The sequence below is a fragment of the Heterodontus francisci genome, chromosome 14 (assembly GCF_036365525.1).
Source record: "Heterodontus francisci isolate sHetFra1 chromosome 14, sHetFra1.hap1, whole genome shotgun sequence".
Taxonomy (NCBI): domain Eukaryota; kingdom Metazoa; phylum Chordata; class Chondrichthyes; order Heterodontiformes; family Heterodontidae; genus Heterodontus; species Heterodontus francisci.
The window spans coordinates 87,640,602-87,657,023 of record NC_090384.1 but is presented as its reverse complement, the minus strand read 5'-3'; the positions used below and the strand labels follow the sequence as shown (position 1 = coordinate 87,657,023).

The window sequence follows — 16,422 nt, the reverse complement described above, 5'->3', positions numbered from 1 at the left end:
GTGGTCGACAGTGCCCTCAACTGTGTCCGGCCCATTTCCCGCAGCTCTACCTTCACCCCTTCCCCTCCCTCCCAGAACCGCGACAGGGCTCCCCTCGTCCTTTCCACCCCACCAGCCTCCAGATCCAAAAGATCATCCTCTGCCACTCCCACCACATATAGCGTGATGCCACTACCAAACGCATCTTTCCCTCCCTTCTCCTGTGAGCATTCCGAAGGGATCGTTCCCTCCCCAACACCCTCGGCCCCTCATCCCTTAGCCCCACCACCTCGTCCCCTTCCCATGGCACCTACCCCTGCGATCGCAGGAGGTGTAATACCTGCCCATTTACCTCCTCTCTCCTCACTATCCAAGGCCCCAAACACTCCTTTCAGGTGAAGCAGTGATTTACTTGTACTTTTAATGTAGTATACCGTATTCGCTGCTCACAATGCAGTCTTCTCTACATTGAGACGACCAAACGCAGATTGGGTGACCGCTTTGCAGAGCACCTTTGCTCAGTCCATAAGCATGACCCCGAACTTCCGGTTGCTGGCCATTTCAACCCCCCTGCTCTCATGCTCACATCTGTCCTGAATTGCTGCAGTGTTCCAATGAACATCAACGCAACCTCGAGGAACAGCACCTCATTTACCAATTAGACACACTACAGCCTGCCGGACTGAACATTGAGTTCATTAATTTCAGCGCATGACGGGTTCCCCTTTTTATGCTTTGTTTTATTTTTCCTTTTTTATTTGGTTATTTTATTTTGGGTTTTTCAGTTTTGGTTTGTTTCCACTGTGTTTACCCACTTTTTTTAATTTTTATGTTTGTGCTTGGAGTGCTCTGTGCTTTAGTCATTCACACCCTCTCTGTACTAACGATTTGTCTTTCAGCACACCGTTAACATACCGTTCGCCGTTGCTTCATGACCTTCTGGTCAGTTATTCTGTGACCTTGTTCTGTCATCACCTTCACCTTTGTTATCTCTTGCCCCACCCCTGCTTTACCTGCTTAAAACCTTCTACGTTTCTAATATTTGTCAGGTCTGAAGAAGGGCCACTAGCGCTGCTTCTCTCTGCACAGATGCTGCCAGATCTGCTGAGTATTTCCAGCATTTCTTGTTTTTAATGCAGATCTCCAGCATCTGTAGTGTTTTGCGTTTAATTTACTTGGCTGGAGGACATTTGCATACTAAGACAGTGTTTGGAGAGACAAAAGAATTGCTCACTGATTCAGTTATGAGATTTGGTCACATGACTAACTGGCTGGTCCAGGCTTTTTGAAATAGGCACAGGACAGTTTGGGGTCAGACTGCAGATTGTAACTGAACCTGGAACAAGACAGCCTCTCTCCTGGCTGGTGGTTTCTCTCTTTCTCTCAGGCCTCCGGGCCCATTGAAGGCACGTAAACCTCGAGAGCGAAAAGATTCCTACATCGAAACCAATTAAAGCGTGCACTGGGCCCCATCGAACAGCAAGACTCAACGGCAACCAAAGACTCCACATTGAACTCAAAGGACCGTAAATAACTACCAGATATTGCCTCAAACGTTTCCCCTTTATTCCTTCTACTTTTTCTGTCTCTATCTGCGTGTGTGTTTATCGCTTATGCATGGTCGAGTCGAGTACTCGCAGTCGTTAACCGAATTAGAGTTTAAGATTAATAAACTTCCACTTTTCTTGTTTAAGTCTAAGAAAACCTGTCTGATATCTTTGCCTTAAAATTGGAGAGAAGTGAACAAGGATTCACTGGGGGTGGGGGATAGCGGGGAGCTAAAAAGATGGTGTTTTTAAAATTAAACCCTGTTGCGGTTAGACCAGACAACGGCTGAGGGGGAACCCCTGGATCCCTATCTCACTTGGGCATAGTCAACATGTTGACTATGCCCAATCAGATCATTGTTATCCAAGTGTCCATTTATCACATCCTTTAGAATAGATTGTAACATTTTCTCTACTACTGACAGTTAGCAGTATTTCTCTACTTACTGAAAGAACAGCTAGTTGCTTTAAACTTCCTGGGTCTTGGTTCTTGCTGGAGACTGAGCAAACATTTCATCTCCCTCTTCACAGCGTTGCAGTGTAGGATACAGAGTTGCAAATTAGGTGGCCGTGATCTCTAGTCAGTGGATTAAAGAGAATTATCGTTCAACAAAGCACATTGGTGTAACAAACCGCTGCATTCCATCTGGTGTGGGTACACACAACAGTGATGTTAGGGCATTGCAGGATTTTGATCCAGTGACAGTGAAGGAATGGTGATATAGTTCCAAATCCGGATGATGTGTGCATTGGAGGGAACTTGCAGATGGTGCGTCAGTTACTCTAATCCTTCTAGGTGGTAGAGCTTGCGGGTTTGGAAGGTGCTGTTGAAGGAGCTTGGTGATTTGCTGCAGTGCATCTTGTATATGATGCACACTGCTGCCACTGTGCAGTGGTGGTGGAGGGGGTGAATGTTGAACTTGATGGATGGGGTGCCGATTAAGCGGACTGCTTTGTCTTGGATGGTGTCAAGCTTCTTGAGTGTTGTTGGAGTTGCACCCATCCAGGCCGGTGGAGGTTATTTCATCACACTCCTGATATGTGCCTTGTAGATGGTGGACAGGCTTTGGGGAGTCAGGACGTGAGTTACTCATTGATGAAGCACCTGAAGATGGTTGGTCCTAGGACAGTATCCTGAGGCACTCCTGCAGCTGTGTCCTGGCGCTGAGGAGATTGGCCTCCAACGACCACAACCATCTTCCTTTTGTGCTAGATAAGACTTCAGCCAATGAAGAATCTTCCCCAATTTCCCTTTTGACTTCATTTTTGCCAGGGCTCCTTGATGCTACACTCAGTCAAATGCTGCTTTGATGTCAAGGGCAGTCACTCTCCTGTTCCTTTTTGAATTCAGCTCATTTGTCGATGTTTGTTTGAACCAAGGCTGTAATGAAGTCAGGAGCCGAATGGCCCTGGCGGAACCCAAACTATGAGCATCAGTGAACGGTTTATCGCTCTGTAAATGCTGCTTGATAGCACTGTTGATGACACCTTCCATCACTTTGATCGAGAGGTGGCTGATGGGGTGGTAATTGACCAGATTGGGTTTGTCCTGCTTTTTGTGACTAGGACATACCTGGGCAATTTTGCACACTCTGGTAGATGCTAGTGTTGGAGTTGTACTGGAACAACTTTGCTAGGGGTGTGGCTAGTTCTGGAACACAAGCTCTTCAGGCAGGATGTTGTCAGGGCCCATAGTCTTTGCTGTATCCAGTGCCTTCATCTGTTTCTTGATATCACGTGGAGTGAATAAAATTGGCTGAAGAATGGCATCTGTGATGCTGGGGACTTCAGGAGTAGGCCAAGATGGATCATCCACTCAGCATTTCTGGGTAAAGATTGTTGCAAATGATTCAACCTTATCTTTGGCACTCATGTGATCGGCTCCCCCATCATTGGAGATATTGCCTCTTTCTGTTAGTTGTTTATTTGTTCACCACCATCCATGACTGACTGACTGTGGCAGAACTGCAGAGTTTTGATCTGATCTAAAAGCAAAATACTGCGGATGCTGGAAATCTAAAATAAAAACAAGAAATGCTGGAAATACTCAGCAGGTGTGGCAGCATCTGTGGAGAGAGAAGCAGAGTTAACATTTCAGGTCAGTGACCCTTCAGAACTAGCAGATATTAGTAATGTTTGTTCTGATCTGTTGGTTGTGGGATCGTTTAGCTCTATTTATTGTGTGCTGCATCTGTTGTTTGGCATGCAAGTAGCCCTGTGTTGTAGCTTCACAAGGTAGACCTCTCATTTTGAGGTATTCCTGGCTGCTCCTGGCATGCCCTCCTGCACTCTTCATTGAACCTGGGTTGATCCCTTGGCTTGATGGTAGAGTGGGGGTTATGTTGAGCCATGAGGTTACAGATTGTGGTTGAATACAGTTCTACTGCTGCTGACTGCCTACAGTGCCTCATGGATGCCTAGTTTTGAGCTGCTAGGTCTGTTCTGAATCTATCCCATTTAGCACGGCTGGAATCTCTTTATATGACAATACAGTATAAATCTGAAATCTACACCTGTTTTTTTTTATCAGTCTCCCTCATTAGACAAGAAGTTTTAATGAGAAAAATGTGTTTGGAAATCGATTGCAAAATTGGATGCAGGGCCAGTATGTTTGTTCATCCTAATGTTATGACAGAGTTGGAAAGAGTGCACTGTCTTTTATTTTATTATTTTTTTATTTATTTAGAGATACAGCACTGAAACTGGCCCTTCGGCCCACTGAGTCTGTGCCGACCAACAACCACCCATTTATACTAATCCTCCAGTAATCCCATATTCCCTACTACATCCCCACCATTCTCCTACCACCTACCTACACGAGGGGCAATTTACAATGGCCAATTTACCTATCAACTTGCGAGTCTTTGGCTGTGGGAGGAAACCCACGCGGTCACAGGGAGAACTTGCAAACTCCGCACAGGCAGCACCCAGAACTGAACCCGGGTGGCTGGAGCTGTGAGGCTGCGGTGCTAACCACTGCACCACTGTGCAGCCCCTTTTCTTCCACTTCTCCACAGGTCACAGCATATATTTAAATGTTTACCAATACAGCCAATCATATACTCTAATCCCAGAATAAAATACACCAGCCAGGTTTCTTTAACAACAAAATTATCAGTTTATTATAAAACAAGGCTTAACCAGTAACAAAGCAATTAACACAGCTTGAAATATGAAAGTTCCACTTTTAAAATTCCCCATTTTTACACACACAGGAAAAAAAATACACATTCTCTTTGCAAAGGTCTGTTACCAAAAAAGACTACTTTGCCCAAATACTTGCTAATTCTTGATGAAAAAATGAGAACATATGGAAGGATGTCAGTTGTCCCTTTTTTTTGGGGGTCTGGCATCCGGGTATACGGAGATGGGTCACTGGGATCGTTGCAGAATCAGTTGTTCTGGAGATGTCGAGAATTATTCTGATAGGCTTTCCAGGGGAAATGTGGCATCACGGTTTTCTGCCAGCACACTCTTGAATCGCAGTAATTTTTTCAGCTTCTCAGGAGCTATGCCGCATCAGGGATTTTAGCTCTCCCACACTGGATCTTTGCAGGATTTGTTCAGAGGTAGCAAAAGAGTTGAACTGGGTGGTTTCATTTTTCCTTGGCAGGAAAACACAATCTGTCTTCAGACAGTTCACTCCCCAACTAAAACTGAGAACCGTGTCCAAACCCCAGCTGACTGCCATAAACGTTGACATGTGGCTTCTCTGTAACCATTTTTCCCCGGGTCACCAAGGGTTCTGTTTACTGAACCCAAAGCACACGACTTCCAGTACAGATGGTTTTGCAAACAGCATCTTGCGTGTCCTTTCTGTGAACTTTGCTTCTTTTTAAAAAAAAAATACATATCCATGAATCTTTTCAGTTTTAATAAAGTCCTCAAAAAAAAAAAAAAAAATTGGGGAAAAAGCACTTTTGTGACACCAAACAGATAATTCCACGTTAATGAATACTGTTTATTGCCATTTTGTCATTTATATTGAACTGTTTGGTGATGTAACTGTTTTCCAATTCTGATGCTATTTAAGCCACTCAGTTTTATTTTGCTGAGCAGTTTCTCGACAAAGAAAGCAATTGTATGCGTGTAAGTTTCTATATGCAGTTGTTTACAAGTTTAAATGTTGACATTGTCTTAAAAGAATTTGCATTTATATAGCACCCTTCATGACCTCAGGATGTCCCAAAGTGCTTTACAGCCAATTAAATACTTCGGAAGTATCGCCACTGTTGTAATGTAGGATATATGGGAGCTAGTTTGCACACAGCAAGCTCCCACAAACAAGTGAGACAAATGACCAGATGACAAATAATCAAATCAGTCTTATTGATGCTAGTATCTTGCCTGGTAGCTGAGTGAGGCCAGTGATGCGCAGGGATAGCAGACTCCCTTAGGTTCCAGGTGACCACTACTTTTGTCGTCCTCTGCTTCTGATCACATGCTACCTGGCATTTGTATTGCAGGCTGAGGCCACCTTGCTGTCTGAGGTGTGGCTGAACAACACTTAGGTGGGTGTTGCTTATATTTACCACTAATTGCAGTTGGCATCATCCTCCCACCCTAAATGCAGTGAAAGAAGGAAAGAACTAACATCTATATTCGGGTCAAGAGAAAGAAGTGTCTCTTATTGTATTTTAGTTTAGTTCATTGGTATACCTGAAGACTAAATGTACTTTCTCTTTCAACCATAGATCACCACAGCAAGTTCATTTCAGCAGACAATAGTCTATGGAAACTCTTATGTTGGCACTGGAGTCATATACAATGTTGTTGTCAGGGACCCTCATTTGAAGACCTCTGCATCTTATGCCCCTGTGTCCACATATGCGTGCAATTTGTCCTCCAAAGGATACATGTGTAAGGATTCAGGTAAGGAAAAAATAGTTTAAACTATAATTTTAGGTGTATGACCATTTATAAAATATATTTCTGAATTGTACAAGAACTACAGATGAAAAGGAGAATTGGTGGGTGAATTTGAATTGGTGGATAGCTCAAGATAGGTTGGCTGCTCGCCCATCAAGCTAAGCAGACGTATGATGTTGGGACTGGAGTGGAATAAAAGAATAGTTTCACTTATGACATTTGTAGGATTCAGCAGTTGTATAACTGCCTTTAAAAATGTTAAAGACAGCTTAGTCAGAAGATATTCTTGCAGCTCTCCATCACCTATAACCTTTACTACAATTTTAAAAGCAGTCAGATGACAATGGGCTTCAATTTTTTTCTTCCCCACCCAATGTTTTGAATTTCAGGCAATTTCATTGGGAATTGACCAGTTTAGATCATGCATCCCAACTAATACATTGCCGCCTTATAGCAGCTATATGCTTGAAGTGTTTCTTTGAAAATGCAACAATAAAATGTCCTATTTTATTTCACATTTAATTTTTAAAACATTACAAATAGGATTAAAACTGGAAACTGGACTAAAATTTAACTGATGTATGTAAAATGTAAATGTTGAATTGACACTACAGTGAAGAGTAAGATGCTTGTTTGTGATGCCCATGTAAGTGTAATGTAAATGAACTCTATCAAAGGTCACTTTTCTTTTAATTCTAGTATAAAATAGAATTAGACATTTTGCTTTTTAATGAATGTTATAAAGTGTGAATTGTTAATGGAAGCACATTTTTACTACTGGCTGTTTGACATTCTGGTCAAGATTGTCACTTCAATGATGAAGTGCATCTGCTGGTAAATTTGTTTTCTTCATCTGATATTAAATGGCATCATTTGAAAACCTTCATTAGGATATTGCTAATCAGATTTAACAGTTTCTATCCAAAACAACTTTTTCTCCCCCCCTGTTTTACAGATGGAGCTTTCAACTACATTCGGCTTCTGTGCACAGTAATTGGAGTCTATGGCTTAATGCTCTGCTTGATTGGGCATAGAATCTTTGAAACAGGTAAAGTTAATAATGTTGTAAGATATTGCTCCTTCCAGTTGGATTTCATGCTGTAATATGAAGATCTTTTGCCTCCTTTCTTTAGTCTTCCTTTCTCTTCTCCAGCTCCCTACATAAATATCCTGTAGATTTTGAACTGTGGAATTGGTTTCAAGAAGATTTTTCCTTGGTTTAAAAAAAAATCATTACATTTCATAATGAAGAGGATACTTGACCTTCTGAACAAATAGTAATAGGAGCAGTATATCCAGTCACACTTCGAACCTCTCTGGCGCCTCTCTTTCTCACGCTCCCGCGCACGCTCTCCTTTCTCCCCTTCTCCATACTCATCATAAAAATTATTAATAAGTAAGTTTGTCTACTCAGAACTTTTGCAGAAATGTAGTGCTACTGGTGTAAATGGAAAGCAATTTGTATATCAATCAATTTTCTGTTGATTTGAGAGTTGAGATTAAAAAGTAAAATTGCAGCTGCTGAGCTTCTGACAAAAAAAATTTGCTGGAATTGGACATTAATCCACGAGCCTCTAACAAGAAGGGTCGAAAAATTAATGCTTCATGTTGCACACTTAATGGCCTCAATGCAAAATGCTGGTCTGCTAGATATGATAGAGTTCCTGTTTTTTTTACCAGCGTTTCTTCTGAATTGCTTTTAATGTATTTGCCATTAAATGGTGTCAGTTAAGTAAATGTTCAGGCCCCACGTAAACCGGTTTTGATGGTATTGTGTACCGCATTTAGTAGTGTGCACATTGCACCATTTCTGATTACAGTGTTGTGAGATTATGGTTATCCTCAATGGATAAGTGATATTTCCTCTGCCAGATTGGTTTTCCAAACCAGACTAACTTGTTTTCTCATCACTTTATAGAATTTCTCTTCTTTGGATTCTTGATCTTTGGATTCATAAGCTTTGTGTTGGTATCACGGTTCTCTGCATTCAACTTCATCTGTAAGTGTGAAATAGGAAGCTCAAATGCAGAATATTCTCTAGTTTTCAATTTGTCCATCAATATTTGTGCCTTTTCAATGTTATGTAATTTTTCTTTGGTATCTTCTAGATGAGCTCTCATAATCACTGGTTCAACTAAAATTTAAATTGTATTGCACACTTGGAAAAGTATTGCAACACATTTTTCTGATTGGGCAAGGAGATGCTATATATGCTTTGAAAAGTACAATAAAAATGTTAAGTGAACTAGAGCAGACTGGAAAGATGATGGAAGTTGTGCCAAATGCATGTTTTATTCAGTGAATGGATATTTTTGCTGCTTTCAGTGATACAAATTAGTGCCATTCCCTAATCTGCTAGAAGGGAGCTTTTAATAATGCAGTGAACAAGAAGAAAAATTAGCTATAATGCACCCACACCAACCCTATTCTGAAAGCAATTCTTCATGCTTCTGTAACCATGCTGCAGAATATACATATCCATCCAGATTTCATAATATGAGCAGGCCAGACTTTGAAGCTAACACCATTGCAGGGACATGTCCTATGTCATTGCACACTGACTACCAACCCATTTTTTTTTTCCAATTAAAATAAACCACGCATTCTGTTCATTCAGTGATTCTAGACAGCAGTCTGGGGAGCCACAAGGGTCAGGATTAACCTTGCATTTCCAGGGAACCCAGTCCAGTGCTTGCTGGACCTATCTACCAAAAAAGTAGTCTCCTCACAATGAGCAGGCTAAAATATCTCCTACAACTAGCTACAACGAACATAGTTGAAGCACATACAGTAGGTAACTACCTGTAACCTTTAGTTACCAACTTTAATTTACTTTAATTTAACATGTATTGATTGACAAGGTTAGAAGCTCCTTTGGAAACTTCATAGAGCATGGCATTGAGAATCTTTTCAGAACCGGAGTAACAGCTTCAATTTAATATTCTGAAAACATTTTTTCAGCTGAAGAAATGAGAATTGTACAAAACTAGTACTTGGATCTGATGTGCTAAACTTAAATTATGGTGCCCTAACGCTCATTGTGCACCTTGTTAAAGATCTTTCTATAATGCCAGTTTGATGAAATCATTTGATATCCTAAAGGTTTGTTTTTTTTTTAACAGCTCGCTTGGGCATTATGGTAGGAGCAGGACTGCTAGGTGGTCTAGTAGTGACACTGGTGAGGTGCAGGTTTGGTATTCCTGTATCATGTGTAGGATTCGTGGGATTGGTGCTGGGATTTCTGGTGGCAGCAATCATTTTCTTTACTCCACTTGGTAAGTCACAGAAGAAAATCAATAAACATTTTGGTTTTGTAGAAATAATTATTTTCATCCATGTCTTAATAGCACTGCCACTTTATGGGAGCAAAGAACTTGACTGTCTGTCTCATTACTTTAATATTGCCTAAGTATGTGTCTCTTTTTTTTCCTTTTACACCCCTCCTACCTCCCCTGTCCAGTTAGCTCTGGTTCAGTTACTTTTGTATGCCAGCTATTGGCTAAAAGGATTTAAGACCAGGAGACTTGGTTGGTTTCAAAGTTCTTTATGGGCCTTTAGTGACTTGCTGCCATCTGGGTTCTGCCAGTTTCTACTTGAGAACTTTAGTTGGAATTTTACCCCACCCTCCCACGGCAGGGGAGGGTGTGTAAAATCAAGTGGGAGGCGTGGGGGAGGGGTGTGCGTGCCTTGCCGGTCATCTACCTGCCCTGCTGCTATCTTTTTTTTTTTTTTTTACAAGAGGTCGGGGAGGTGGCAAATAACTTGCCCACCCCTGGCCAGTTGAGGCCCTTAAGTGATCAATTAATTGCCACTTAAGGGCCTCCTCCCACTGCTGCCAACAGCAGGCACGCAGTTCACCTGAGGAGGCTGCCCAGTAATATTGGCAGTCTCCTTGTAGGGTTGGGGGGTGGGGGGTCTCTCCTGATTGGACATCCTGTGCCCCACAGAGGACCCCCCCCTACCCCCACCTAGCAGAATGGGCTGCTCCCACTAAACTACCTTTACCCCCTTGCCCCCCCTCCCCGCCCTGCTCTCCGACTCCCACCACCCTTGCTTGGAATGCAGCCAATTGTTCCCCAGTGAGATCCAAGCCCCACTTTCCTTCCTGAAGGATGTGTCCGTCATCGTTGTCCTGCTAGGTGCAGTCCCAGCAGTGGCCACCGCTCCTTGTGGCGCTGCTGGGACTGAAGAGCTGCTGGCCCTCTGGCCAGCAACTTTTGGAGATGGGACTTCCTGCCTCAGGGGCAGAAATCCCAACCGAGATCAGTTAAGGGCCTGGGCCATGCAAAATTGCAGTGTGGCTTACAGGCCCAGCAGAAGTGGGTTCTCCCCCCAACTTTTTAGCTGGTGGATGGGGCTACTATCACAATGTAAAATTCTGACCCTTGTTTCAGTTTGTGCTGATGCTTTAACTTTTTTTTTGACATTCCTGCATTGTTAGTTTTAAAAGTCCTTAGTGGGATCTTTTTAATGTACACTCCAAGAGCAGTTGCTCAGCAGCTATGGATCTAGGATTAATGGGGGCAGGAAGGAGAAGTGAGATGGAATAAGATGAGAATGTTACTGGCTGTCTGAATCGGGACCTATTCTGGTGGCCCGTTGATTCATTTTTCTGCAAGTCACCAGTCTACAATGTATTTTATGTGGCACATAAACTGTATATGTACAAACACTGTTCGTTGTTTAGGTTTTACAAGTTTATTTACCATTTTACTTATCTAGTTATGGTGAGTGCAAAGCATTTTGCAAATTGTAATCGGTGTTAAACTGTTACTTGGAACAAAGTAACTATTTTGGATTTGTCCAAATTACCAATATCTTGAATTCTATCATTTTTAAACTAAATGCAGAAGTTTAAATGGATTAAATGCACCAATTAATAAAATTATATCCTTAAAATATTGAAGAGAAAGTGGTAACTGCATGTTATCAATGTATATGCATGAGAAACAGACATTCTACGGAAGGTAATAATACTATGGCTTCTAAATGCAGTATTTTCCTCTGATATAATAAAGGTTATGTCATCAGGTTGTCTTTCTGCACTGGATAAAAATTGAATGCAAAGTGTAAGTCAGTTTAATTAAAACTACAGATGCTGGAAATGAGATATAAAAAGAGTAAATGCAGGAAATATTTATTAGTCAAACAGCATTTGCAAAGAGAAAAGACAAATTATGGGCCTGGATTTTCAGCTTTTAGCTAGCCACAGACTTTTCACAGGCTTTTGAGCAGACTGCAGAAGTTGCTGTTCATTTTACTCTATAATAACAATGAGTGCTGAGGTTTCGGATGGTTACCTTACATCAGTTTAAAAACTGTCATTTCTCTATACGGCAGGTCAGTCAACATCTGTATTTCCAGCATTTCCTGGTTTTTATTTTCTGTGTAAATTGGATTCTTTGGGAATGTGGCCAAAAAAAACCTTTCTTGCTAGCCAAGTGCATGTGGTGACAAAGTGGTGTCATTTGTTTGTACCAGCAGTTCATGCCACCTTGCTGTTGAATTTGTCCCTTGATGGCTAATTACATTTGCCTATTCTTCCCAAACAGCAAATATTACTATATTGCGCAATGATGTCAACTTCTGGATTATTTTTGCCTGTGTGACGCTGATAGTGCCTACAGTACTTATTCTACTTCCCAGGGCAGTAAGTACTTGTATTTAATATTGAGTTTTCCAGTTCAAGAGCAGTTTTCTGCAACAGTAATGGAAAAAAGGCTTTGTAAAGTAGGCAATCTAACAGTTTTTTCTAAGACTAACTCGAGGAAAAAAATACTGTTTTTTGTTCTAGTAATCCCCCATGTTCAGTCGTCTTCCATTTTATATAAATCTTAAGTATAAATCTTTCTTCACCGTGCACTGAAATGGAAAAGCACATTGTGACAATCCCATTAGTAATTGTTAACTGGGAATTTGACTTCCTTTTTAAAAGTTATTACTGAGAATTACAGAACAAGATTTTATGTTTTAAACTTTACTGCAGAAGAATTAAAACAAAACACTACTAACTTAACACTTGAGACGTTTATATTTTCAACGTAAATATCTTGCAGAACAGTCACTTCCAGCCTAAAAAAATTCCCAATATGCTACAAGATCTTGGTGGTTTGTTCACTACTCCTGGGACCAATGTAACAGCTCTTGGGAATTCATTTCAATTTCATTAATTTCTCAGCTGTATTCTGAGTTTTGAGATTTTCTGGGGTGTCTCCCTCTAGCTTCGGCTAGGCAAATCCTCCAGTTCACCTTCAGTACCTCACTAATCTGGATTTCCCAACTTGAGCTTTGGGCCTGCCTCAAAAAAATACCAGATCCCAGATAGCAATTTAAACTAATTTTTTCTAACTCCAAGTCTTCTATTCGATTCCTGATGCCCAAATGCATAATTAATATAGCGAACAATGACAGAGCAATCTCTTCTAGACTTATTTGTTCCAACTTCCCAACTAAACGTGGCCACCTGTGGTTTTATGGCTTTCATTTCTCTAACTCTGTAAGCACTCGTGGAGAAATTTTTGAACTTTAAATCTTGGGTCGTCTGCAACCTTTTCAAATTCTGACAATTAATTTAATTTCCTCTTCGTCGTCGCCCCTCCCCTGCCTCATTGATTAAGGGAATAGACTCTTGGTTCCATTGTTCACTAACATTCAGATGCCCCATTGACTTCGTCTGCTTGCATTTCCAGCAACTTTCCAAACAAAAACTTTTCAAGCTGGAGGGTCAAGGGGAAAAAGTCTAGCTAGGGGGCATGCCTTGAGATGTCCCACTCCAGCAAATTCTGGGCTGTTAACTGGTCACTTATCTCTTTGTGATCTTTGAGGTTTCTGTGTACTGGCTGCTATGTTTGCCTGAAAAACAATGTCTTGTTTCAATATTGCCTGCCCTGCCCAGCACTTGCTTAGCAATAACCTGCTCAGTGATGTTCAGTTTGGGTTCCGCCAGGGCCACTCAGCTCCTGACCTCCATTACAGCCTTGGTTCAAACATGGACAAAAGGGCTGAACACGAGGCAAGGTGGGAGTGACTGCCCTTGACCTCAAGGCAGCATTTGACCGAGTATGGTATCAAGGAGCCCTAGCAAAACTGAGGTCAATGGGTATCTGGGGGAGAACCCTCCACTGGCTGGAGTCATACTTAGTGCAAAGGCAGATGGTTGTGGTTTTTGGAGGTCAATTATCTGAGCTCCAGGACATCACTGCAGGAGTTCCTCAGGGTAGTGTCCTAGGCCCAACCATCTTCAGCTGCTTCATCAATGGCCTTCCTTCAATCATAAGGTTAGAAGTGGGGATGTTTGCTGATGATTTCACAATGTTCAGCACCATTCATGACTCCTCAGATACTGAAGCAGTCTGTGAAAAAATGCAGCAAGACCTGGACAATATCCAGGCTTGTGCTGATAAGTGGCAAATAACATTCGCGCCACACAAGTGCCAGGCAATGACCATCTCCAACAAGAGAGAATCTAACCATCTCCCCTTGACAGTCAACGGCACTACCATCGCTGAATCCCCCACTATCCTCATCCTAGGGGCTACCATTGACCAGAAACTGAACTGGAGTAGCCATATAGATATCGTGACTACAAGAGCAGATCAGAGGCTAGGAATCCTGAGGCGAGTCGCTCACCTCCTGACTCCCCAAAGCCTGTCCACCATCTGCAAGGCACAAGTCAGGAGTGTGATGGAATACTCTCCACTTGCCTGGATGGGTGCAGCTCCAACAACACTCCAGAAGCTCGACACCATCCAGGAGAAAGCAGCCTGCTTGATTGGCGCCCCATCTACAAACATTCACTCCCGCCACCACCGACGCACAGTGGCAGCAGTGTGTACCATCTACAAGATGCACTACAGCAATGTACCAAGGCTCTTTAGACAGCACCTTCCAAACCCACGACCTCTACCAACTAGAAGGACAAGGGCAGCAAATGCATGGGAACACCACCACCTGCAAGTTCCCCTCCAAGTCGCACACCATCCTGACTTGGAACTATATCGCCATTCCTTCACTGTAGCTGGGTCAAAATCCTGGAACTCCCTAACAGCAGTGTGGGTATACCTACCCCAAATGGACTGCAGCGGTTCAAGAAGGTAGTTCACCACCACCTTCTCAAGGGCAATTGGGGATGGGCAATAAATGCTGGCCTGGCCAGCGAAGCCCACATCCCATTAATGAATAAAGAAGAGCATTGAGGATATTAAAGATGTTATATGACATATAACAGGGAGGCAGTGGCGTACTGGTATTATCACTGGACTAGTAACCCAGAGACCCAGGTATTGCTCTGGGGACATGGGTTCGGATCCCACCACAGCAGGAGGTGGAATTTGAATTCAATTAATAAAATCTGGAATTTAAAGCTAGTCTAATGATGGCCATGAAACTATTGTCGAATGTTGCATAAACCCATCTGGTTCACTAATGTCCTTTTATGGAAGGAAATCTACTGTCCTTACCTGGTCTGGCCTACATGTGACTCCAGATCCACAGCAATGTGGTTGACTCTTACATGCCCTTGAAATGGCCTAGCAAGCCACTCAGTTCAAGGGCAATTAGGGATGGGCAATAAATGCTGGCCTGGCCTGTGATGCCCACATCCCATGAATGAATAAAAAAAATATATAAATTCAAGCCTTTTTAAATGTTTTTTTCTTTCTTGGCATTGTTGTGAAGGTACTGCTATGCTGGTTGGTTTGAGTTTCAATGGGTCTAAGATGTGTAATCACCAACTAGCACAGTGAGACTTTTCCCTTGTCTCAGACCTAGATGGAGTCTCCACTGCTTAACTTAGTACATAGTCAGTGCATGTATTATTAATTTCAGAAATGGTAGAGGGAAGCAGAGCTGTATTTTGTAGAATACATGTTACATATATTACTTCTAATAGTGTGTATGCAATTTTTTAAACAGTTGAACATCATCACGTGTGCACTAGTTGGCTCTTATGCTGTAATTATTGCAGTTGGAGTATATATCTACACCAGCCTGACTTACATAATTCTAAATGTCATCAAAAGAGCAATACACTCAGACTTTGCGAAGGTGGAAAGTGATGCTCCTTTCCAGAACAGAGGTAAGTATTTTGGTTCGGTAAAATCTTCCTCTTGGGGTTGAAGAACAAATAAATATGGTTCTGTTTGTGTTGGTATGAATACAAACTTGTTCCCTCTAACTGTGATTAGTGATTTAGATCAGTTATTGAAGCAATGTTGGAAGTCTGCTTACTTTCATCCAGGAAGAATCAGTGGCAGTTATCTAGTATTTTATATTCTGGGAATGTAAAGGTAACAGGGTTGTGGTGGTGGGTGATTTTTAACTTCCCCTATATTGACTGGGACTCACTTAGTGCTAGGGGCTTGGATGGGACAGAATTTGTGAGGAGCATCCAGGAGGGCAGCTTGAAACAGTATGTAGATAGTCCAACTAGGGATGGGGCCATTCTGGACCTGGTATTGGGGAATGAGCCCGGCCAGGTGGTCGAAGTTTCAGTGGGGGAGCATTTCGGGAGCAGTGACCACAATTCCATAAGTTTTAAGGTACTTGTGGATAAGAATAAGAGTAGTCCTCGGATGAAGGTGCTAAATTGGGGGAAGGCTAATTATAACAATATTAGGCAGGAACTGAAGAATTTAGATTGGGGGCGGCTGTTTGAGGGTAAATCAACATCTGACATGTGGGAGTCTTTCGAACGTCAGCTGATTAGAATCCAGGACCAGCATGTTCCTGTGAGGAAGAAAGACAAGTTTGGCAAGTTTCGGGAAGCTTGGATAACACGGGATATTGTGAGCCGAGTCAAAAATTAAAAGGAAGCATTTGTAAGGGCTGGAAGGCTAGGAACAGATGAAGCACTTGAGGAATATAAAGACAGTAGGAAGGAACTTAAGCAAGGAGTTAGGGCTAAAAGGGGTCATGAAAAGTCATTGGCAAACAGGATTAAGGAAAATCCCAAGGCTTTTTATACATATATAAAGAGCAAGAAGATAACCAGGGAAAGGGTTGGCCCACTCAAGGACAGAGATGGGAA

General features: G+C 42.1%; 1 protein-coding gene across 1 annotated transcript in view; it reads left to right on the top strand.

Moving 5' to 3' along the window:
• The window catches only part of LOC137377140 (transmembrane 7 superfamily member 3-like), a 40,849-nt gene that overhangs the window by 18,729 nt on the left and 5,698 nt on the right, over positions 1-16,422 (top strand). Inside the window, exons 6-11 of the mRNA XM_068046495.1 lie at positions 6,221-6,398; positions 7,351-7,443; positions 8,314-8,394; positions 9,518-9,670; positions 11,948-12,045; positions 15,309-15,471. Of these exons, the coding sequence (XP_067902596.1) occupies positions 6,221-6,398; positions 7,351-7,443; positions 8,314-8,394; positions 9,518-9,670; positions 11,948-12,045; positions 15,309-15,471 (766 nt within the window). The remainder of the gene's footprint in view (positions 1-6,220; positions 6,399-7,350; positions 7,444-8,313; positions 8,395-9,517; positions 9,671-11,947; positions 12,046-15,308; positions 15,472-16,422) is intronic.